This window comes from Pseudopodoces humilis, chromosome 4 (assembly GCF_049639895.1).
Source record: "Pseudopodoces humilis isolate 2021_Gansu_Grassland_sample_001 chromosome 4, ASM4963989v1, whole genome shotgun sequence".
Lineage (NCBI taxonomy): Eukaryota > Metazoa > Chordata > Aves > Passeriformes > Paridae > Pseudopodoces > Pseudopodoces humilis.
Genome location: NC_142203.1, coordinates 76,055,945 through 76,080,511, shown reverse-complemented (window position 1 = coordinate 76,080,511; position 24,567 = coordinate 76,055,945). Strand labels below are relative to the sequence as shown.

The 24,567-nt window shown below is 46.9% G+C and overlaps 1 protein-coding gene across 2 annotated transcripts in view; it reads right to left on the bottom strand.

The window, feature by feature from the left end:
• The window catches only part of CTIF (cap binding complex dependent translation initiation factor), a 146,705-nt gene that overhangs the window by 104,844 nt on the left and 17,294 nt on the right, over window positions 1–24,567 (bottom strand). For both annotated transcript variants that reach the window (XM_014257058.2, XM_014257059.2), the window contains exons 2-3: window positions 14,276–14,488; window positions 11,112–11,195 (exon numbers count right to left, since the gene is read on the bottom strand). In XM_014257058.2, the coding sequence (XP_014112533.2) occupies window positions 11,112–11,195; window positions 14,276–14,455 (264 nt within the window). In that variant the 5' untranslated portion in view covers window positions 14,456–14,488. The remainder of the gene's footprint in view (window positions 1–11,111; window positions 11,196–14,275; window positions 14,489–24,567) is intronic.

The window sequence follows — 24,567 nt, the reverse complement described above, 5'->3', positions numbered from 1 at the left end:
TGCCTGGAGCCCAATCCCAGCTGGGATCCTGTGCTCCCACTGCTGCTGTGATCCCCCTCTTCCTGAAAACCACAAACATGTTGCTTTAATCAAGGGCTACTCTGTCCCACACACTCCAAAACCACTGGCCTGGTGAAACAGCAGAGCTCCAGCTCTCAGGCCACTCGTGCCTGCACCTACAAAATCATGCCCATGACCAGAATCCTGATTGTGGGGCTTCGTGTGAGTCCTTTAACATGCTCCATTTACATGTTGCAAAGGGATGACACTGTGGGAGGATCTGAAGAAGATAAGATTTGGCCCTAGTTCTCTAGTGCATGCGTGGGGAAAAATAATACTTACCCCTTCTCTATCTTCATGAGGATTAATTATGCATATTCATCAACCCCACATCCTCTAAAGCTGCTGAAGGTATTTGGACAATGTCCTTAATAACATGTTTTAACTTTTGGTCAGCCCTGAATGGAGGAGGCAGTTGGACTGGATGACGGTTGGTACCTTCCAATTGAAATATTCCCTTCCCTTCCCTTCCCTTCCCTTCCCTTCCCTTCCCTTCCCTTCCCTTCCCTTCCCTTCCCTTCCCTTCCCTTCCCTTCCCTTCCCTTCCCTTCCCTTCCCTTCCCTTCCCTTCCCTTCCCTTCCCTTCCCTTCCCTTCCCTTCCCTTCCCTTCCCTTCCCTTCCCTTCCCTTCCCCTCCCTTCCCTTCCCTTCCCTTTCCTTCCCTTCCCCTTCCTTCCCTTCCCTCCCCTTCCCCTCCCTTCCCTTCCCTTCCCTTCCCTTCTCTTCCCTTCCCTTCCCTTCCCTTCCCTTCCCTTCCCTTCCCTTCCCTTCCCTTCCCTTCCCTTCCCTTCCCTTCCCTTCCCTTCCCTTCCCTTCCCTTCCCTTCCCTTCCCTTCCCTTCCCTTCCCTTCCCTTCCCTTCCCTTCCCTTCCCAGGCCCAAATAAACTTCTCAGTTGGTTCTCCCACTGCTGAGGCCACTGTTGGAGTCCAGTTATTCACATGGCTGAGGACTCTTGTAGTTCACCACAAGACACATTACACAAATAACTATTTTTGTCTCTTAAGGATCTGTGCCTGATGTTCCCTTTTATTCTCTCACTTGTTGTGCTGTTAAGCAAACTGCAGGTTTCTTGTTCAGCCCTCAAGGCATAATGACTCATCTGAAAACCAGAATAACTCACCTGACCAGCTCTACCCAAACACCCCACAAGGTCCTTGGGGAGAAAGGTGGATATTGTCAAGGTAATTACTCCAAAAGCTTTGCTCAGAGGCTTGTGAAAGGCTTTTGAAGTGACCTAAAATGATTAAAAACCCATGACATCACAAAGTGCAGATTATTCAATTCTTCCACGTATGCTAAAAATCTGGAAAATACAAAGGGAAGCCTATGTTTTAGGACTGGTGTGAGAGCTGACAACTTCAGGAGGGTTTCTCATGTCTCATGTTCTCATGGGGCTACTGCAGACACTGCCATGGGCTGAGGCAAGGGCAGGGCCACCTCAGCCTTTAAAGCCAAAACGAACCGCCGACCTGCTTTTGAACACAACAGCCAAGTCCACTGGCCACTAATTTCAAGGCACAGAGCAGGACCCAGCTCCACCACTGCCACCTGACTTGGATGAGGCAGGAACACAACTGCACAGCAGAGCCTGAACTGCCAAAGGTGATGCTACCCAGTGGTCCAGCATGGACCTTGATGCACATGAAATATGGAAGAATTCACCCAAGACAAGGAACTGGAAGTAAAACACTCCAGTGCTGGTTTCTGCATCGCTCCAGCTGGACATTCTCCACCCTACAACCTAGTAAGTTTCAAGCAAGTTCAAATACATTGTGGTACTGACTTCAAAAGAGGTGATTATCTGGTTTTCAAGTTATATATAAATGAAATTGGAAAGGTTGTGTTTATTTCCACTGACAGTTAAAGCACCTTTTTCCCCTCTTATCACACCCTGACCCAATCTCCCAATGGCTGAGAAATACCAAATGGCACAAAAGAAGTTGTTCAATTGGCATGAAGGGAAGAGAAATCCATGGTGGATGTCAGGCTAGGCACTTTAGGAAGTCCTGGGGAAGAGCCAACCTTGTAGACATCCCAAGGAGTGAGAAATACCTCCTTTGACATGGGCACCAAATGAAAAGGTGGTTGTGAATTGCACCTCCACTGCTTGATGTTTGAAGGATTAATTGTATCCTACACACTGAACATCTTGTTCACACACACATACAAAATTTCTGTGCCAAATGCTACAGTAGGACCAGGTCAGCACATGCACCCTTTATTTCGAAAGACACACTGAAAATAAAAGCTGTTCACTTATATTCAGTAGACCCATCTTTTAGGTGTGGTTTGCTGCAGACAATCCAAGATATTGCAAACTCTAGAAATGCAGCTGGCCACAATAAAAATGTCTCAAGAAACAAGACTATTGTAGGTATCACCATGCATCAATGTCCACCAAGAAAAGCCACTGGATACAGCACAAACCAGTTAGATCACAATCACAGGTGATTTTAATAAACCAGTTTGTCTCCTGGCTCTAACTCATGGCCTGGGGCTTTCTCCCTGTTTACCTTCCTTATGTTTATCAAGCACTGATACTAACACTGAAAACCAAATAGTTTTTAAAATAAAATTGCTACAGTAAAAACTATTGAAATGTCTGCTGAAGATGCAAATGGTCCAAACTGAGTATGGCTTGAATACACTCATATTCAAACTCACCAGCACAGTCAAGCTCAGTATTTTCCTCAAACTTCTGACTAACCACCATATATGAACAACTTTCTACTGGTACCTTACCGAGGAGGATTGAAATCTCTGGAATGAAAATATGACCCCCAGAAACAATCCCAGACATTTCTGGTGGCTTTGTGTCCTGCAATAAAGCTGCTTCATGCTAAAATGGACTCTCTCTGCAGACCTTCTGCTGGAGCTGAGCTGCTCACATCAGCCTCATGGGTGATGCTCAAGGAGTGGGTGAGAGCTTGCAGGTAATGATTGCTCCTTAAAAGACCACCTAAGCAGCAAAACCCCTTCACCAGCATCATAGCAAAGCCCATAAAACCCCATTCCCAGACTCCAGAGGCAGCTGGAGTCCAGCAGAAAGCCATGGCTTGGCACTGGTGAGATGTGGCATTGCCCTTCCTCCATCCTGCACCACTACCTGCGTATGCTCCTGCTAAACAAACCCACCGTGCTGCAGGAACAGAACTGCCAAAGCTGACTGCCAAAGCTGACAAACACTGAAGAAACAGCTATAATGGCATGAAGCTCTCTACCCCTTACCTCCTTCTGGCCCTGTTACTCTGCTGTCCCCTCAATCAACCAAGGCTCTTCCGGTCTCTCCCAGTTCCCCAAACAGTCCTTGAACTCTTGCTCACAGATCTTATTTGGGCTCCTCCACAAACCATTTGTGGTCTACACTCACCAGCAGGAGATGGGACCTCTGAGCCACTTTGGGGCTGGGAGGGGAAATGCCATCCCTTCAGAGACTGATTCCCAAACGCTGCTCAAACCCATGCCAATCCTTCTGGCCAAGCTCTGCACCTTCTCAGGAACAGCCAGGCTCATGCACATTACCACTGCCAGCAGCCCTCCTTCGGAAACTAGCTGTCAAATCTCACATTTGCATTTTAATTAGCAGTAATCATATGTTTCACTCACATTGCAATTTTCACCTTTGCAATGAGCTCTTTGAGGCATGAACTAATTAATCCTGCTGCCTTTGCCAGCTCAAGAGTTAATATTTTCTGCTTCTTCAATGCAAGTTTGAAAATCCTATTTGCAGAAAAAGAAGATAAGTTTCCCCAGTGCGAAGCCATAAATGGAAACACAGTGATAACCTACGTGGTTGCTCTCAGTGAAGATAAGTATGGGTGAAGTGGGATGTGCTGGTAGAGATGTAGATCAACCCTGGCAGCAGCACAAGTTTTAAGTATCCTGAAGATATCAGCGGATTCTGGATAGGATTCACGTTCAATCGTATGTAAAAATTTCAGTATTCAATATACAGCATTCATAGGTGGGGAAGAGGAAAAACAACAGGAAGCTGTCTGTGTTCTCAGGCCCCAAGAAATCTCTCAGATATTCCCAGCATAACAAGAGTCTCACATCTGCACTCAGGAGATCCCTAGATCAACTTGTGGAGTGTCCTTCAAATGGTTCCTCAACTTTGATCTTATTCCTCGTCAGAACAGCAAACAGCTATTGTGTAAAAGGTCCTTTTTGAGGTTTTTCTGCTGTGGAAGTTTTCACACACATAATTTGTTCTGCTGCTAAATCTTCCCGCTATGCAGAATTTTTCCACTACACTCCAAGTATCTCCCTAGACCTAGTCCAGAAAAACCACTCCAATTTTAACAAGGAAAACCAAAGGCTTAATTATTTTAATAACTCAAAATACACCTTTAAAAAAAATCAACACAAAACCAACCATAAGATTACTCTAAATATCTTAGTGGGATAAACTTACTAGCTTCTTTCTTCTCAAAGTATTACATAAAGCTGTAAAAACATCAGAAACTGTTATAAAAATGTCATGCAGAAACCCCAACCCCTTTGGCTTTTTCTTCCCTTCCTAGGTCTATGTCCACCTTCCCCAGCCCTCTCCCAATCTGCAGAAGGGACACCAAACATCAATCTGAGCTCTTCTTCCACCAGGGTAAGTAAGGTTTTATCTATACTTGTGTGATAATACAGGACTGAAGGACCTGATGGATTTGGAAGTGGGAGGTTGAGCTTACAAGACCTTTCTGGACTATGTGGGAAAGGATCAAGCCTGTGTGGCTGCATTTTTTGGACAATACTGGAAGAGCCATGCTAGCCAAGGATGTGCTAGATAGACAGCACATTTACACACAAGGATGAAGAGGAGGGGAACACTGAAGGCTCTCAGAATGGCCCTAAGAACTCCAGACATGCTATGGAAACCCATCAGCAAGGTCCTGTCCCTGCCTCAGAGGAAATGGCCCACGTCATCCCTTCCCTGCCCAGAGCTTCGGCAATGACTGACCTGTTCATGCAAACCTAGAAAGATGGAGACCTCAAAGGTAAATCAAGTCTCACAAAAATAAAAGTGTGGGAAGCTCTACAATGGGCAGACAGGCACCACCTGGTCTTCTCTACCCAAATGGAAAATGAGTGACAAAATGTCCTCTCATGTGAGTCACTGGTGACACCAGGCCCAGAAGACACCTCCCCCCACCCTCAGTAAGCAGCAACAGTTCTCCAAAGCAGGCAGCAGAGCAGTGAAGCATCTCCCTCCCAGACCTCCTGATACACAAGTTTGACTTCCTGAGATCAACCACCAGGAGATCCTCCCTGGCGGATGCAGCACAAGCAGGTGGGAAGGGATCATGGTCAGGTGTCTGCTTCACAAGAGGCACTGCTGTTTCATGAGGCCAAGCCCAAACAGAAGTCCCAGAGAAAGTTACACCTATACATTAGCTAAAGGACTTAATTTCTTTCTCAGCAGTCCTCTCCAGCCATAATTAAGCAGGGTTGCATTCACTAAATGAGGGAGCATCACCCAGCAAGCACAGGCAGAAAAGTGACTGGTTTTCTCAGAGCTGCCTCTTGGTCATGAGCAGGTCACCCCACCTGAAGTTCTACTTTCTTCCTCCATCAGGCAGGCAAACATCAACATGCACTCACTGGCCAAGCCAATGTCTGTCTCTTGCTTTCTCTTTTTTGGAAACACAAAAACAGTGTCTGCAGCATCAGCCAGTACCCACCTGCCCCAACAGATACTCAGCATGGTGGACAACCTCAGCCAAATCCAGTGTAGAAACTGGCCCTGGGATACGACATGAGCAGGCCAATGAGATGGAGAACCCCAAACATATTCCCCAAACATGGAACTGTTGGAGCAAGTCCAGAGGAGGCCATGAGGTTGATAAAAGGACTAGAGCACCTCACCTGTGAAGACAGGCTGAGAAAGTTGAGGTTGTTCAGCCTGGAGAAGAGAAGGTTGTGTGGAGACATCACAGCACCTTCCAGAATCTGAAGGGAGCCTGAAGGGAAGCTGGAGAGGGACTCTGCATCAAGAACTGTAGTGACAGGACAGGGAGTAATGGGTACAAATTGAAAGAGGGGAAATCTAGACTGGAAATCTAGACTAGGAAGAATGTTTTTCCTGTGAGGGTGGTGAGACACTGGCCCAGGCTGCCCAGGGATGTTGTGGATGCCCCAACCTTGGCAGTGCTCATAGCACATAAGGCCCTGAGCAACCTGTTCTAGTGGAAGGAGTCCCTGCCTATGGCAAGTGAGTGATTTTTAATGTCCATTCCATACCCTTTACATTCTGTAATTTCTAAAAGTCCTTCCAGAGTCATCCCTCTTGTTTTCTTTCGGATCTGGACCCAAGGATGGGCAACTCAAGTGAGACACAGGCTATCTACCAGCGCAAGGAAAATTAATTACAAATTTAGTCAAGAGATCCTGCCAATCCACTGTCTAGCCCTAGGTGGTTAGCCAAGAATTTGGGGTATTACACGCTGCCTGCTGATGTCACTGGACTTAAACCAGCAGGACAATTTCACTGCTAACTTCAGTTATCTGGACCCAGTGACATGGCCCCTTTCCAAGACCATGATCCCTTCCCACCTGCTTCTGCTGCATCCACCTGGGAGGATCTCCTGGTGGTTGATCTCAGGAAGCCAAGCAGCACTGACACCCGCCAAAAAAAAAATAAAAAATTCTCTGGAATTGCAAAAGACATCTGCACAGATAATTTGATTTTTCCACTCCCCATTAAAACTGAGTTCCTCTGTGCATTGAAATCTGCTGTTACCCAAGAGACAGCCTTCACACAACACCCCACACCTCCTATTGCCTTTGCTTTGGCAACATGGCAGCTTTTCCAGCCATGACTACAAGACATGGACATGGAATGACAAGATCCTAAAGCTCATCTCATTCCATCTCCTGCCATGGGCAGGGACACCTTCCTCTAGATGAGGTTGCTCCAAGCAACCTGGCCTGGAACACTTCCAGCGATGGGGTAGCCACAGCTTCTTTGGGCAACCTGTTCCAGGGCCTGCCCACCCTCACAGTCAAGAATTCCTCCCTAATACCACATCTAACCCTGTCCTTCCCATGGGAAGCCATTCCCCCTTGTCCCTCCAGGCCCTTGTCAGAGCTCTTAGGTTGGCACAGTTAGGGATGCTCTTTACTCCAGGCAGTATGATCTCCAGCCAAGGCCCAAGAGTGCAGACCCACCACCCCACCCTGCCACCACCTGCTGCTGCTTCTGCTGGTTTAACAGGATGGCAAACAACATCATCTCCTTCACCACCAGCTCCTCAGGGAGGACAGGACAAGAGTGCTGCAAGCAATGTGTGGGATCATCACGTGTGACCTACACACCCTGCCTGCTCCTTCACGGCTCAGTGGATTGGCAACACGACCATCAACTGCATTCAACTGCAGAAGCCTCTGAGAGCCCAAACCCTGTACCAAGTTCCTGTTGCACCTGGTGGGGCATGGACACAAGCAGTGGAATGAAAGCAAGTGCTGTTTACTGCCAGCAACACAGGTTTATGATTGGTGATGATGGGTGACAGCCAGCCACCATGGGGGAAGGGAGGGACTTGGCCAGGGAAGATTTTCAGCTCTCCCTCTCCCACCGCCTGGAGAAATGGCACAAACCCGCAGAGCTGTTCTGGTTTTTGTTAATTCCCTTTACATAAGGGGAGCCTGGGATGGAGTTCCTGCCAGGTCTTTCATGTACCAAGAGCTCTGCTGGCTTCCTCAATATGCACCATACCAGAATTCTTTTACTTAATGAATTGCTCTCAGAAATATATCAAAGAGCTTCCTACTTGCCGCAGCCTCACAAGGGGAATGCAAATAAAGTATTATATAAAAACTTCCCACTGGCTCTTTTTGGGGAAGAACAAAAATCCAAACATAAAAGCGTTTAAAATTATTCCATTATCTAAAACTTCATTTATAGAGGCAGTGAGGTGCTCAAATAATATTTTGAGTACCTGGTCTTTGCCCCAGAGGCTCACACGTGGTGAGACCTGGCAAACTTCCTGGGGGTTTAGTGGAACATGGCCACACCATGCAGCAAACAGAGAGGTCCCAGTAGGAAACAAGAATTACAGATGAGCTGAATGCAATTGTGAGACCAGGATTTCCTCAGCACGTGAGTTCACAAAATGTACCTCAGGAGATCCCCCCATGAGCAGACCATCTTCTCACAGCCACCTGCCCACAGAACTGGGCAGACCAGGAGGTTTCAGGGGGACTTTTTTTCTGTTTTTGAGCCACTGCTTTGTATGGAATACCCATCTGCCAGCCTATGGGAACTGACATCCATTTAAGTCTCACACAGCTGCTAATACATGTCTCACCAAGCAGTGCAAGAGCAGGGCAAGTCTGGGTGCTCTATTCCAGAGACACCCAACAGCATCAGAAACCAACAATATAGGAATATCCTGGACTGCAGGTTGCATCAAGGCACTTCAGTTTTACCCTTATATTGTATTTTATTCAGAAATTGCTCTCAGCCACACACTTGTACAACAATCAGTAGATGCTTATATACACACATATTATATATAAATACATAACACACACACAAACACAAAAAGAAATAAAAATAAAAATAAATTATTTTATTACTCTTAACCTTGCTGGATTGTACAGCCCAGAATTTCAAAGGCATCAAGTACTCAGGGGTGCATAGGGGGATTTTCAGGCATGGGAAAGTCATCTCTCTAAGCTTCCCTATAACCTTTAGGAAGCCAATTACTTCTGAAAAATCAAGCCTGGACTACTCTGTCTTCACAGAAAATGAACCACATGCTGAATATATTTCCAGGACTAACCTAGATTTCCATATAAATGCCCTTTCTGATAGCCAGGTTAGAACCACGTGAGGCACACCACGGTCACTGATACATAACCCACATTTTCACATTAGCTGAAGCCAGCAGAAATCTCACATCTAAGTATTTTTCAACTAAAACTGGCAATGCAGAAATCTCAGCTGGAAACACAATAGGAAAACTAGGAATTCCATTTTCTGCCCAAATCCTTCAAATACATAAAAAACTGCAACAAAAAAAAACCAACATAAAAAAACCAAACAGCAACAACAACAAAACCCAAAAAAAACCCAAAACAAAACCAAAAAATTGAAACCAGACAAACCCTGAACAGAAAAAAAAAAAAAAAAAACCACCCCCAAAGCCTAACCCCTTTCTTCTATTGGGAAATAATTAGCTGGCTTCTTCCTTAGCAGGTTTGAAAAGTGATTGATAATTTTAATTCAAGAAAAACATCTTACATCTTTTTTAATATTGAAAGAGTATAGTGAAAACAGCCAGAAATGTTAATAAACTGCACTTGGTCCTCAGCAGCAGCATTTCACTCATATAGCAGTGACAGTGAGATAAATGCTTGCCTGGACAGAGGAACAATAGCTTGCAGCTCCTCTTTGGTGCCAAGGAAAATTTGTTACTCACAGTTAAAGGAAGCCAAACATGGAGAGAGATAATTACTAGCTCTGCAGCAGGCTGGGAGAAAGCCCAAACACAGGGTAAGCAGCTTGGGCATCAGCGAATGGTGTTTGTGTGTAGGAAATGAGCTCCCTGTAGGAGATCAAATACATTTAACTCCCACAGAAAAAAAACCCAACAAAAAAACAGCAGGAAAACAAAATAACCCCATGTAAGCTGAAACGAAAGAGTGCATGGCACCAGGCAGATGGGGGATATCAGGAAAGTAACACCCATGTGTGGCTCCTGCATCCTCCTGTGGTCCCCACCAGCCACTGACACATCAGCAGAGCCCTTCAGTGAAGAGCCAGGGACCTTCTTCCCCAGGGAAAACCCCTGATCCACCCAAGGAAGCCTGATGGAAATGGCCAGCCTCCCAGCTGAAAATCCAGCAGCTGTCTGCAGTGCTGGGAGGAAGCCTAGATGAGGTTTTGCTGCTGAATATTTTGAAGCAGATCAAAGCTATAATAAATTAAATCCACAATTCCGTCTGGCACCTTCAGGAGCTCATCTGAAGCAGTGTCTCTGTTCAGCACACACCCTCCTACACAACAACAGCCTGCCTTTGTTGGGTGCAGGTGTTGGTACCAGCACCCCAGGGCCATGGCAGGGAAGGGATTCCTGAGCCCCCATCGCTCAACCAAGAAGTTCCAGCATGGCTCTATGTGGGAGGAAGATGTGCTCAGAATGAGAGCTGCAACATGCCCTGCTCAGACTGGCACAGCCTCTTGTACACCCCTGTAAGGTGGTCCCAAGTTCCTCCTCATGGACCCCACACACAAGACTGAATCTGGAGAATATAAGCAGAGCAAGATCATGAAAATCACCAACTTGAAGCCACTTCTCTGGGTGGGACATCCATCAGCCACAGCAACTGGAAATGCTGTTTCCCCTTCCCTCAGTTTCGTATCTCCTCAGAAAAGTGCTGCTCTCACAGAGCTGATGATCTCATGGTGACACAGCAGCTCATCAACCAGATGACAAGGATCAAACACAAGCCTCCTACCCAACCCTCTTCTATGGGGGTACTCACATGAGGAGGGACAGCCACCTCCAGCAGTGCTTGGTAAACACTCCTCACTCATGCTGACACCACGTCCAAGCACCAAAACTGACTCACACCTGGCTCCTGTCACTGTATGACCAACACAGACTCTCAGCATGTGCAATTTTGCTGCTTCTGCCAGCTCACCCTCGCAGCTGTTTAATGCTTTTCCCTGTAACACCATCCTTGTGCTGCAGCACACAACAGAGAAGCCCAGTTACACAAAGATCCTTCCTATCAGCTACATCCCATGCTTCCAAGTCAGCTCTGATGCTCCTCTCAGCTTGCCCCCACAGGTGGCAATAAGAAAGTCTTCCGGAATAAATCTGAATCCTCTTATTTTTTCCCCTTTAAGCTCCTGGTGAAAGCATCCATCTGCATATCAGGATGCTGCCCACCTCCCATGCTTTGGGCAGGAATGAGCTTTCGGATGCCAAGCAGAGGGACATGTGCCCCCTTCCACAGGAGAGGGAAAGCTGGCAGCACCTCCCAGGCGAGGCAGTGCAAGAAATAAAGGCAAAGATCTGGGGAGGAGGAACGAAACACAAACCCTACCTGGTTATGTTCGTGAGACAACAAGCCCTTCCCTCGGGATGGGGAACAGCTGCCATCAAGCTGCTCGCTACAATCCGCCGTCCACTGCAAAAGGGATAAAAAAAGGGATTGTGTAAAATAATAGCTGGGCTGGGCAAAACTGCTGTGTCAGTCCACAGCACACAGAAAACATCGTCCGGCCGCGGGCATCGCTGTACATGTGCAGCACTCCCTCCTTTTTGAGGATGATCCCAAAGGCTTTGGCTTGGAAATGCTGACAGTGGGTAGAGGGAAGATGCAGGAACAACTGTAAGAAGGCACTTGATATTGTGCTTTGCAATAAAATCCAGACCCAGTACCTTCTTGCTGACTCTGACAGTGTCTGGAATCCCAAGTGTGTGATGCACACTAGGGTGATTTGATTTTATCCCTTATTTCTGCGGAATTCTTCCATGCAAAGTTGGAAAATTTCTTCATTTCTGAACTCTTGTTTGCTTCAGGGACAGATACATGCCCTGAGCAGGGGCAACCCATGTTTCCATTCTAAACAAAACAGAAAATGAACGTGGAAGCTGTAGGTTTGGTCACTGCCATACGTGGCCATAGGAGATCAGCAGATTCTTAGGCCAGCTTGCCTCAGGCATGGGCAGCAAGGTGCCTCCATCCAAATAATTGAATTTGGTGTCATTTGTTGGCTTTTTTTTTCCCCTGAAGAATTGTAGGGCTGCATCATACTGGTGAAAAAAAAAAAAATAGCAGAAATTTTCACTAGACAAATATGAAAGATGCTACTTAATTCTAAAGTCATTTTGTAACTCCTTCAACAAAGTGGAGACTGACCAGCCCCACTTCTGAGGTTTTCCATGCTGGAAGCACCTGGCTGCTCCAGAGATACTCAATGCTTGGTACCATCACCAAGGATGATGTGCCAAGAAAATGAAAAATAATTTCCATAGAAACAACCACCTGAGAGTTCTGTGACAGGTATGGATGAGGCCACAAAATAAAACTCTTCACTGAAACTGTCCATGACCCCTGCCCTCATCAGAAAGCCCGTTCTAGCTCACAGATGCAAGGATTTCAGTCTCCCTCTTTAAAGAGCTGCTCAGCACTCTCCTGCCACTTCTGCTGAGCCCCCTGGACAGGTTCATGATGCCACCACTCTTGAGAGCCTTCTACCAGATATATGCCTCTCTCCTTTAACAATTCTGAGCGCAACCACACTCAAGAGCCTAGAAAGGTCTCTCAAGGTACAAGCTCACTCCTTATTATCTCCACAGCAAAATAAAATTGCCTTTTTCCCTCTGATTTTCCTCTTTTCTCCTGGTGGGAGCGAGGCTGGGGACATCCTCATCATGAGAACATCCACATTTTGGGGATTCTCTGAAGTGGTGATGGATCCAGCTTCCATGGGAGTAGTGTGGAGGATGTGCCTTTCCTTCTTTCCTTCCTTCCCCCAGCAAGGAGTGCACTTGTCCAGGGATGTGGTGTCATCCAAGCAACTCACATACATGGGTGAATGGATTTATCCACTCTCAGGCAGGGAAAATGTCACAGCCATAAGGAAACAAACTGCAGAGAGATTAAGGAACTTGCCCGACATTAAAGATTTAGTTGCTGGCAGAGCCCTGCAGTTAAAAACAATTTCCTTGGTCTCAGCCAAGTGTCTTTCCCCTAAATCCATCTTTCTCCCACTAGCTCTCATTAAGAGGGAACGTGACACCTTCCACCAGGATGGCTTCCACTGGGGTTCCACAGTCAGCTGCAGGATATGTGCCTGTTTATTCCTTGCTTTGCTAAGAACTGATCAGGAAGAGAAAATCAGAAATAAAAATTCCTGATTATTTCTTAGAGGCAGAAAAATGAAAAAAGCATTTTTGAGACAAGAGCCAATTCCTTCTTAGTACATCCATTAAGATATGGCTTGATAAATGCAAGTGACCCAGAGTAAAAGCCCATCCTCACTTTTTATCCAATAAACAGCCCTAGAAATTCAAAATACTGCATTTTGATGGAGTTTCACAATAAATCCTAATTAAACTTCTCCATCAATGGTCTGCGGTACAACTTAATTTAGCTGCTTCATTTGAGGTGCCTCTAAAAGTGGTTTAATTAAAAGGTTCAATGTTCAGATCTTTCATTATTACAATTTTTTCTTTTAAAATAAAACCCAGCCATCTTGAAATAGAACATTCTCAGAACTGACATTAAAAACCCAGCAGCTCCTTTTTTCCAGGGCAGGTCAGGAAGCTAAAATGTCATTTCCACAACTGGAAGATGGATTTGGTTGTTGCAATCGATGATATTAATCCAAAAAACATACACGGGCTGCCATGAGAATTAGAAATTTTTGTCCTTAGAATGCAGAGGGAGCTTGGGCTTATTGGCAGAGCAGTGGACAGGCTAGAAGAGGTTGTAAAACTTTGTCTACCAATTTATTTCTAATTCAATACTACTTTTGAACTTGACACATTAATAATAAGGACTTGTCTGTTTGACCTGAAGCCCCTCCAAAGTGTCACTTCAAACACAGACATCTTCTGGCCTTGGGTTAAAAAAATACACTTTGGATCACTAGATTTTTAAATATATTTTCTCCCGCTTCTAAGGGCTTTGATACTCAAATTGTAAAAGACCTCTTCACCAAAATCCATTCTTAAAAAAGTTCCTTTGATAATTTTTTTACATGGAGGTGATATAAAACAGGTCTAGAGCTCTGGGTCAGACCCTCAGCTCCAGCAAACTTGCAGAGCTCAGACAGATTAGAGCAAACACTGCTGATACCAGATGGTGAGATCCTTCATATATAGAATCATGAAACGGTTTGGGTTGGAATGGACCTTAAAATCCATCTCATCCCACCCCCTGCCATGGCAGGGACACCTTCCACTGTCACAGGTTTCTCCAAGCCCCATCCAACCTGGCCTGGAATACTTTCAGTGATACGCCTTGAGACCATAAAAAACCAAACCCAGCATCAGGAGATTGCTACCACCAGGTTGGAGACCTCAAATACATCCCCGAACAAACGAGCTGCCCCAAACCCAGCATTTTACCATATCCTGCCTCACCATCCAAACCCTGAAAAAGCTACTTCAGCTGAAAACACACATCCCCAACCCAGCCTACAGGGCACTAGGGTGCCCCCAGCCCCTCTCCCACCCTACAGTGAGCCTTTCACCCACCTGTGAGATGTGGGACTGAGTCTTCTCGCTCTCGCCGTCACCTTCGGTCTTGTCTGTGAGCAGCCCCTGGACCTGGTACTCCAGGACGTAGCTGTCGATGAAGCGCTCCAGCTCCTCGATCTCCTGGGAGCGGCTGCTCCCCGCCTCTGAGGAGGCTGATGCCACTGAGGAGCTCTCCATCCCTTCAGGGGACACACCAGGAACACAGGGGGCCTGAGGAAGCAGGACAAAAAAGACATCAAGGAATTGTTTCCCAGTGATTATAAAAAAAGATTTAAAAACCCAGCAGGCAAAGCCTATCTGTTAACATGGGCAGCATATTTTTTGCTGTACATCTGCATTTCCAATACAATTTATAAGAATCCTAGGTGGCTGCATTTAGGGCTTCCAGGCATGCAAAAAATCTTCCATTTCTGTAATATTTCCTGCATTTAAGGACAACAGACATATTTCCTGGCCTCCTGCTTAAAACCCAAACTACTGAAAACCTCTGGACATACACACAAGAGAAAAAGATCTCGCACTAAAATGCTTCATTTAATAAATGCAAAGCACTAGTTGTGCTGGATATGGTAAGAAGCTGGGGGTAATGGACAAGGGTGAAGAGAAGGATGATAACTGAAAAGCTTCTCTAGGGCAGTGGCAGTAAATAATGCTGAGCTAATGGTGCAACCATACACAGTCCAGCGAGGAGGTGAAACAGAGATCACAACAGAATTCATTTAAAAAACCTCTTGCTGCAGAAAATTGCCTCTATAGAAGATGTAGGGGATTTATAATTCTCTTCTCCTTCCTACTTCTCCAGGGCTCAATGCCAGTAACACCGTAAAGAAAGGAAACCACCAGCTCCTTGAGCTGTGCCAGGGAGGTTCAGGTGGGATATCAGGGCAAGGTTCTTCCCCCAGAGGGTGCTGGCACTGCCCAGGCTCCCCAGGGAATGGTGACATTCCCCAGGCTGCCAGAGCTCCAGGAGCCTTTGGACAGCGCTGCCAGGGGTGCCCAGGCTGGGATTGCTGTGCAGAGCCTGGGGCTGGACTCTGATCAGTGTAGGTCCCTTCCAGCTCAGGATATTTTATAACTTTATGTTTGGAAAAAACTAGGCCTTGGACCAGTGTCTTGTGGTAAATCTCTATTCCTCCCTCCCTGCAGCTGGGAGGGAGAAGACACGGGAGCTGCCAGCACACAGCAGGACACAACAACTTCATCCCTCACCCTCTCCTTCACCAGGAATGGGTATTTACAGTCTGCTTTGAGATAAGTATATAATTGCTAAGCAAATTTGGAGTGAGTCACATGCCATCCAGAAGGAAAGGGGGGGAAAAAATATCTGTTCCCAGCTCATGTAGTTTCCAGCCCTGAACTATTTTCTTCTCTGTCACTTCTGAACAATTGTGGCTTCATTTGGAAACTGCCAAGAATGAGCAGTTCTGGCCTAAGGATTTCATCTGCTCAAGGAATTATTCCCAAATGTGCACAGACTGTCAAAAAGGCTCATTACATAGACCAATATCACACATTAGCTCCTGAACAAAAATCATATTCCATATTAAAAAGGACAAAGAAGAAAGAAGAAAGTCAAGAAAATTAAAAAGAAGAAGCCCCAGAGAGTGTGGAGCCCTGGAGGAGGGCATGCTTCTCCCTTTTTCACTAATTAGTGCCAATTACCAAATGGAAAGCACAAATTATCAAACAGGAAGTGTTAAAGAAACTTGAGTTGGAAGAACTGGAGGCTCTGATGAGTCCTGGAGGGGTGTGATGGCATGGAGAGATGGCATGAGGCAGGGGACAAATGATACAGGTGGCATCACTCAGGAAGGAGTGAGCAGGGTCAGAGGTGATCCTCCATCTCACTGAGCCACACATGACACAAGCCCTAAGTGCTTTTTGCCTATTTCAGGGGTTTTTGAGGCTGACACTGGAGGAAATCGAGCCTAGGGCACTGCCCTGGGGATGCTCCCCATCAAATATCCATGATAAAACATGAAGTAGAGGAAGAACTACCACATGCCTCACTTTTGGGGTGCTCACCAAGTGCACAACCAACATTTTGTCAAGTAGCAACAGGAGAGATGGTAAACTGAAACATGTTTGTCAGAAGTCACCAGGTCCAGTAAACAAATACTGGAAACCACATATCTGAGGTATTTGTGGATCTCTAGTGGAAAACTGTAAAACAAATTCATCTTGTGGTACCTTCACCTATTTCTATAGGAAACCATCTCTCAAGAGGAAGAAAACTCTGCTCTGCTTGGTGATCTGAGCCTAGAGCTGGTTTCTCACCCCACCTTGCCCTCAAAACACATACAAAAAAAGTTTTCAAAGAAAAACCCAAACCCACACTTGAGCATCAAAACATTTACTATCTTCCCACACTGAGCAAACAAATGTTGGTGAGAGCTCCTCATGAAGCAGTGATCCCTTGGCTTTGTGTTGGTTCAGCGCCTACTACAAAGGATAACCAGACCCCAGATACATTACTTAATCATTACAAACAGAGATCAATCTCAAATTTGCTTTTTTCTTTCCACTTCCCTCTTGTCTCCCCTCTACTACGTCAAAGCACAAAGTTTGTAAGTTTTGAGGGGTCTGAAAATTACCTTCCAAATCTTTCCTATCTCTGAAAGTGTTCAAGGCCAGGTTGGATGAGACTTGGAGCAACCTGGTGCAGTGGAAGATGTCCCTGCCCATGGCAAGGGGGTAGAACTAGAGGACCTTGAAGGTGCCTTCCACCTTAAATCATTGTAGAATCCTATGATTTTACAAAGGCCATGTTGTGCTCATTACTGTGACCACTAAAGAAGGAATCATAAGCAGAAAAAGTCAATAGATGTGCAAACTGCTTATTATAACTTGGTAATTATCAGCATTACTGTAATGCATAATTATTATTAATAGCTGTTATTAAGGGCGATCTAAATGGGGTTCTTGCTCTAGCAAGATGATACAATTTTTTTTGGCAATTATATAGTTTTACTCTTCATCAGCAAATAATATGAACAAGCATTATTTTATGACACTTGTAGGCTCATTTCCTTTCTCCCAAAGGTGCTCCAGGCTTGTTGAACTTGTGGAAGGAAACAAGTGGTGAGTTTGATAGGTGAAGAACAGTAATGGAGAAAGAACTCACTTTGGACTGAGAGGCAACAGAGCGGAATTTGCAACCAAAATGATTTAAGAAGCAGTGAGTCCGTGATGAGAAGACCAGGGACATGCAGGACAGTGATGCACTTCAATCAGCTCACGGGAGGCTGGGTGAGAGAACCCCACATCCATGTCCTCCCTCAGGGAGGAGGCTCCAGCCATTCCACACCAAAAGCTCTCCAAAATCTGGACTGCAGCAGCCTGGCAGTGCCAAGATAGTACAGTAGGGCAACTTCACATAGATCATCCCCTTGGATGAGACCCACCTGTGTCACAGCCATGCCAAGGGACTCCAGCACCCAAAACAAACTTCTGGGCAAAAATATTCTGGCACAGCAACTTTACACCAAAACTGCTACCCATAAAGAGATCTTCTTAAAACAATTCTTACAGAATCATTGAATCATGGAATTGTTTACATTGGAAAGTCCTCCAAGACCATCAAGTCCTACCATTCCCCCAGCACTGCCAAGGCCACCACTGACCCATGTCCCTCAGTGCCACATCCACACGGCTTTTAAATCCCTCCAGGTGTATGGGGACTCCACCACTGCCCTGGGCAGCTCTGCCAGGGCTGGACAGTCCTCTCCATGGAGGAATTTTCCCAATATCCAACCTCAACTTCGCCTGTGGCCGTTCCCTCTCCTCCTGTCCCTGTTCCCTGGCAGCACAGCCCGACCCCCCCGGCTGTCCCCTCCTGCCAGGGACTTGTGCAGAGCCACAAGGGCCCCCTGAGCCTCCTTTGCTCCAGGCTGAGCCCCTTTCCCAGCTCCCTCAGCCGCTCCTGGGGCTCCAGCCCCTTCCCCAGCTCCGTTCCCTGCCCTGGACACGCTCCAGCCCCTCGGTGTCTCTCCTGTGCTGAGGGGCCCAGAGCTGTCCCAGCACTGGAGGTGCCTCAGCACCAGCAAGCCCAGGGCTCTTCCCAGCTTTCCAGCCCCTCTGCACCAGCCTAGAGTTGCAGGGGGCTGGGGTAACCCAAGAGCAAGCCAGTTCTTGCCCCAACTCCAGACAAATCCACATCCTGACCTGCTATCAGGACAATAACAGCACACCTTGCTCCTATGCAAGGTCCAACGTGATTTGAGCACCAGCAAAGGAAAGAAAATAAAGATACTGCTTTTCCCTTTCTTTTGCATCTGCTGGATGGATGCTAAGAGCTTAGAATGCTTTTGCACACATGATGAGTTTCTTTGAAGGCTGTGGCTTCCAAAGGCAAGAGAAACAGGAGCACTACACTGTCACACACAACCATACTGGTGAAAAGTTGGAAGCAGATTTTCCTGACAACTACACAGCCGGGAGCTAATACCCAATGCCAATGCCTAGGTAAGGTCATTGGGAAAGATCTCTAAAATACAGAGTTCAGGCAGAACTACTTCATGCATTGGGCTTCTTCTCACCTGAACTGAAATTCCGTTATTGAAAGGTGTAACCACCACCAAAGCCCAATGAAGGACAAGTGCCCAGCCCATCTTTCTAGCAACATAGTCACAGGTTTGGGCTTGACTGACTGACTTACAGCACTTAATGTCTCTTCCTTACTTATCCTTCAGTTAAACAATGATAAAATCCCAGGCCAATCCTCCATTCCTCCATGATTCCAAAGTGAAGTCAGGAGGAACGCAGAGCATCCTTTATGCATAGAATATTTATTTCTCAGAAATGCCATCACAGGCCAGCTGCTGCAGACAGGCTGTGACAGGCTACAGAGCTATCCTGACAGATCCCTGAAAGCCTTTGTCTTGCCACATGGGATTTATCATCCCAGAGTTTTCTAGGAACAAGAGATGCTTCCTATAAAAGGCAGCTGCAGCGCAAATTCTTCACGTACCAATGCAGCCACCTGCTTCCAGAATGTTCTGTGATAGGATAACCAGCATCCCTCTTGTGTTAGTTCTCCCTTGGGTGTTTATAACAGACTGTGATCCAGCAGGTCCCCTCTGCTCTGAGACAGCTGGGACATGAACTGAGGAAAAGCTCAGCAGCCCAGATTTCTCTGTGCCTGAACAGGATGATGGTAAAACCAAACCAAACCAAACTGATCCCCCAGGGAGACAGAAGGAAAAGGTCCCAGCCTAGTCCCGGACATCACATCCTCTCTCATGAGCAACCAACAACAACTTTCACATCTCTTGTGCAGGCTCCAAAACCCACCTCGTTATTCTCCCATCTCTGCCCCCCACAGCGATGTTGGACATCACCTTGCGCAGGTGGAGATGAAAATCCAGGGTGAGATGACACCCTCTTCTGCTCAGTGCCTCTCTGGGCCTGGGCAGGGAGGAACAGCTCGTGGTCAAACCCTGCATCATCACCTCCCTCACATTTCCTGCTCACTGAGATTCCAAGCCAGGCTTACAAAGCTGCTGCAGCTGCTCACACAGAAGGAGGAAGCCCCAGCAGCCCCAGACAAGAGATTCTTTGACCACATAGACCAGAGAAGAGCAGATAGTGCAGGACAGCCCTCCTGCTTCTTATCTGCTTCTTATTAGCACTTTTGGGTCAGGTGAAACCCTCTGTGTGTCTCGACTCTGCACACAACCACCCACCAGCTCACGCTCTGACAGCAGCGCAGCCACAAGGACCTTTGACTGTCTGTGTTTGGGGCTGGAACTCCTGGCCATCAGTGAGGCTTGATTCCCAGCATCTCCTTTTAATGAGCCCCTTCTGCAGCAATGTTTTCCCTCTCCTCATCTAGCCAATTTACAACAACAAGTAATTAGCAATGTGTCTTTCTCAAGCGGTGAGAGCATCTCAGAGAACGAGATGAGCAGTTTATCTTTATTGCTGGCAGGCAGCTCTCGTACCCAACCGCCTGCAGGAACAGTTACTATGGAAAATAAAAGCAACAGAGATGAACTATGACTCCCTGTATCCAGGTACTGCTACATCTCCACAAAGCATCATATGTCTTTCTTGGATTTGCTGCTCTAAAACCACTACCTTACCAGATGTCAAAACATCAAGCATAGAAACGTAAATTATTATACCCTGGATCTGACTCCTTTCTAATTAAAATGTAAACACCTTTGAAAACCACATGAGTGTTTACTGCTGCAGCCAGCCTTGGGCTTTTCAGATACTGATGCATCTACAGCTGGCTGAGCACTTAATGCATTTCATCATCCCTCCAGTCTCAGGTCTGGTTTCTGGTATCTGGTGATGCAGAAAAGCCCCAGTGACAGGACAGGAGCTCACCAGCTGCCACATTGCAGTGCCATTCACGAGCCTGGCACAGAACACAGCAGGCAAACACCACCGTGCATTGAAACAGAGCCATCAAAGCAAACACAGAAATAAATGGGGGAAAAAAGAGAGGGACAGACAAGTGCTGCATAATCCAACCCAAACCAGCCAGCTTGATCCAGCAAGGAAGGGAGAAGAGTAACCAGAAAGCCAGGAATCCCTCATTCTTACCCAGACAATAATTTACTATGTAGCTTGCTTCCCTGTAATAAGCAACTCTGTGGTTGGAAAGTGAATCTGTCTTCTTTTCTTCTCTTTAAACAAGAAACTTCTCTGAACAAGAAATCATCTTTAGAAACTAAAGTCTTTTGGTGTGTCAAATCTGTGCATGAGTTTGGAGTGGTTTTCCACCAGATGGGCTTCCTTGCCTGGGGGAAGACATTACCTTTGGCTTGTGATAGGTATTATCAAAAAAGAAAAAGAAAAAACAGCATACAACTAAGAAAACTGCTGTCTGAACATCAGGTGAGTGGAGGTGGGTTTCTGGGCTCACCCTGTGGTGGGATGCTCCACTGCAGGGGATGTCAGGGCAAGGAGACTGCTGCAGCATCACTCTGCCTGCAGCAGCAAGGAATGCTCACAGATTTTGATACAAATTCAATACATGCAAATGCACCACCATTTCTAGATATAAAATCTGAAACAGGCCATAAAAGGCCTCAACCACCAATCCCTGAACTGAGAACAGCCTGAGTTTTATGATCTATTTTACACTGGTTCATGCTACAAACTGTGACTTAAGGCAGATATAATCAATTTCCACATTCCCCTGCTCCTACTATATGCTAATGGAATGAGAGCCCACGTTACATCTTACCCTTGCTATTTTTCACCTTTACAAGGAAAATGTTGCCAGGTAAAGATACTGAACAATTATTATGAATATCTGAAGAAACAGCATTTCACACATGCTCTCCTTTTTAGAGCTGCTCTGTTTCTCCTTGTAGAGCACACAGCATCACCCTGGCAGCTGGGCAGGAGTGATGGCTGCAGGGATCATGCTGGAAGACATGAACCAAGGATGTTCTCCTGCCAGATGAGCTTGCACAGATGAGCCCATGCACCTGCGTGTGCCCCTCTGTGATTCACCTGTCAGGTTACAATCCTCAGGCAACCAACACCTGTTTTTTAACTCAGCTCTTCTGGCACCCCAAGGCATGAGCCATGATCGTATCGAAGCAGCAGCCAGGGTGGGCTGCAGGCAGAGAACACAGTCCACATCCTAAATAAAAGCATCACAACCACGAGATCATCCATACACAGTCGCCTGCACACCCGTGCCAGCCGCTGAGCATTGTCCTTTGTAAATAACCGAAGGGAAACCATTATCGTGACGAAATCTTTTCTTTCCAGGCATCCAGGCACTATAATGGGCACTTGGGCTGTGAAAAGCTCTGTAATCCTGAAAGACACATGCAACTCTAAGTTGAGATATCAACATGCTGAAGTAATCCATCCTGCTGGTGACTGCTGATGGGAGGGACTGTGCAGGAGCAGCACACCCTGGTCAGGCATGGAGGCTGCTTAATCCCTATTAAATCATGCCCGTGGTTCACTGGCAAAAGACATTTTTGTGCCTGTACACCAGCTTGTAGCAGCTTTCAGAGAACACACCTTGGCCACCAGCCAAAATGCTGGAGCTGCCACTCCTGGATGGATTTTACGCTAGGAGGAGCCAGCTGGTGCTCTCCTCCTGGGAATCATAGGATCAAAGAACAGTCTGGGTCGGAACAAACCTTTAAAGGTCATGCAGTCCAGCCCCTTGCCACGGACAATGACACCTCCCACTTGATGAGGTTGTTCCAAGCCCCATCCAACCTGGCCTTGGACACTGCAGGGATCCAGGGGCAGCCCCAGCTGCTCTGGGCACCCTGTGCCAGGGCCTGCCCACCCTCCCAGCCAGCAATTCCTTCCCAATATCCCAGCTGGGCCTGCCCTCTGGCACTGGGAAGCCATTGCCTGTGTGCTGTCCCTGCAGGCCTTGTCCCCAGTCCCTGGGCAGCTCTCCTGGAGCCCCTTTAGGCCCTGCCAGGGGCTCTCAGCTCTCCCTGGAGCCTTCTCTTGTGCAGGGGAGCAGCCCCAGCTCTCCCAGGCTGGCTCCAGAGCAGAGGGGCTCCAGCCCTGGCAGCAGCTGCGTGGCCTCCTCTGGGCTGGCTCCAGCAGCTCCACGTCCCTGTGCTGTTGTTGCCCAGGGCTGGGGCAGCTCTGCAGGTGGGGTCTCACCTGAGCACAGGGGCACAGGGGCACAATCCCCCCTCCCCTGCTGCCCACACTGGGGGATCAGCCCAGGGCAGGGGGGTTCAGGGCTGGGGCAGGTCCAGCTCTCACCCCCAGCACCCCCAGGTCCTTCTCCCAGTGCTGCTCCCTCTGCTCATCCCCAGCCTGGATTGATCCCAGGGGCTGCCCTGACCCAGCTGCAGCTCCAGCACTTGGCCTTGTTAAACCTCATGAGGTTCCCATCCTCAAGGATTCTCACCTCCACCCCCACCAACAGCTTCCTTTAATCACAGCTTTCCCCTGTTTTGGAAATGAAGCTCTTCTGTGCAACAAGGATAGGGACAGGAGAGCCTCTGGTGCATCCCAAATTCAACATTTCTGGAAGACGAAATAGGAATGAGGAAGCAAGAGGCTTTTTGCTACATCAGCCACCTTCTGCACCATCGAAAGCAAATCTTCTGTGGGTTCCTGCTGCTAAAAAAAAATGGAACAATCTTGGGTATACTGCTGTTTGGGATGGGGTTACATGAGGAAGATCTGAAGGAGAGACAATTCCCTCTGACCCAGGGCTGGCTTGGTCACAGGGATCTCTGCATTCTGCCTAACACAATTGCTCAGCTGGAATTGGAAAGAGAAATCATCAAGTAAACCTGTGCCACACTGCAGAGGAAAGTGGAAAATAACTTATCAAGTCCTCTCTGAGCTAGTCAAGCTCAACTGAAGAAGTCCATGCACAAATGAGTACATTCAGAGATTTTCTGAATCTTTAATTACCTTCACTTTTTAAAAAAAACCCAAAAAACCCTACTCAACTACACCCACAAACAAATAAAATTTCCCAAACCTGGCTCTGGACCCCCACTGCTCCATACTAATGTTTAAATTATAAAATAAGCAGCAGATTGGGTTTTACATCACAGCCACCCCAGGACCATCAGTCACTGACTTTATCAGTTTTCATACAGAGAGCAGCCATGAGATGAGATACTCTAAATATTCTAATGGAAAAGGACAGGATTTGGCGAAAGTACAGTTCCTTCTGCAATTCTGTACATGCAGAAGGAAAAGCACATGCTTCCTTACACTGCTTCTGGTTGTAGTAATAATAATAATAATAATAATAATAATAATAATAATAATAATAAATAGTCAGGAAACCAAACAAAAGGCCTGGAGAAGCACATGGGGAAAGGGAATCCTGTGGGGTCAGTGTTCTACACCACAGAAGGAGGTTCACCATGACACAGGTGGCCAGTATCCCACATGCTCTTTCCAATTTTTGGAAACCTCTGCTTGGCAGAGAAAGGGACAGCCTGACAAACACCCCAGCAACGGCATTTGATTCTCTAAATTTTGACCCCAGACTGAGCCAGTCACCAAAGCTTTACCTTCACCTGGGGCTGGACACAGCACCCTCCTTAGCAACTGCTCCTGGAGACATGGACTGGATGTGTTCAAGACACTCAGCTTTCATCCAGCAAAGTACTGCATTATGGAAAAATGACTCCCACTTCAATCAGAGGGACCATCTGAACTCAACTGAGATCCCTGTGACTGCTGTGGGCAAAAGGCTTCATCTAAGGTAGTTCTCACAACTTGAGAAGATCACAGAATCATGGAATGGTTTGGCTTGGAAGGGACCTTAAACCTCATCTCATTCCACCCCCTGCCATGTGTTGGGACACCTTCCA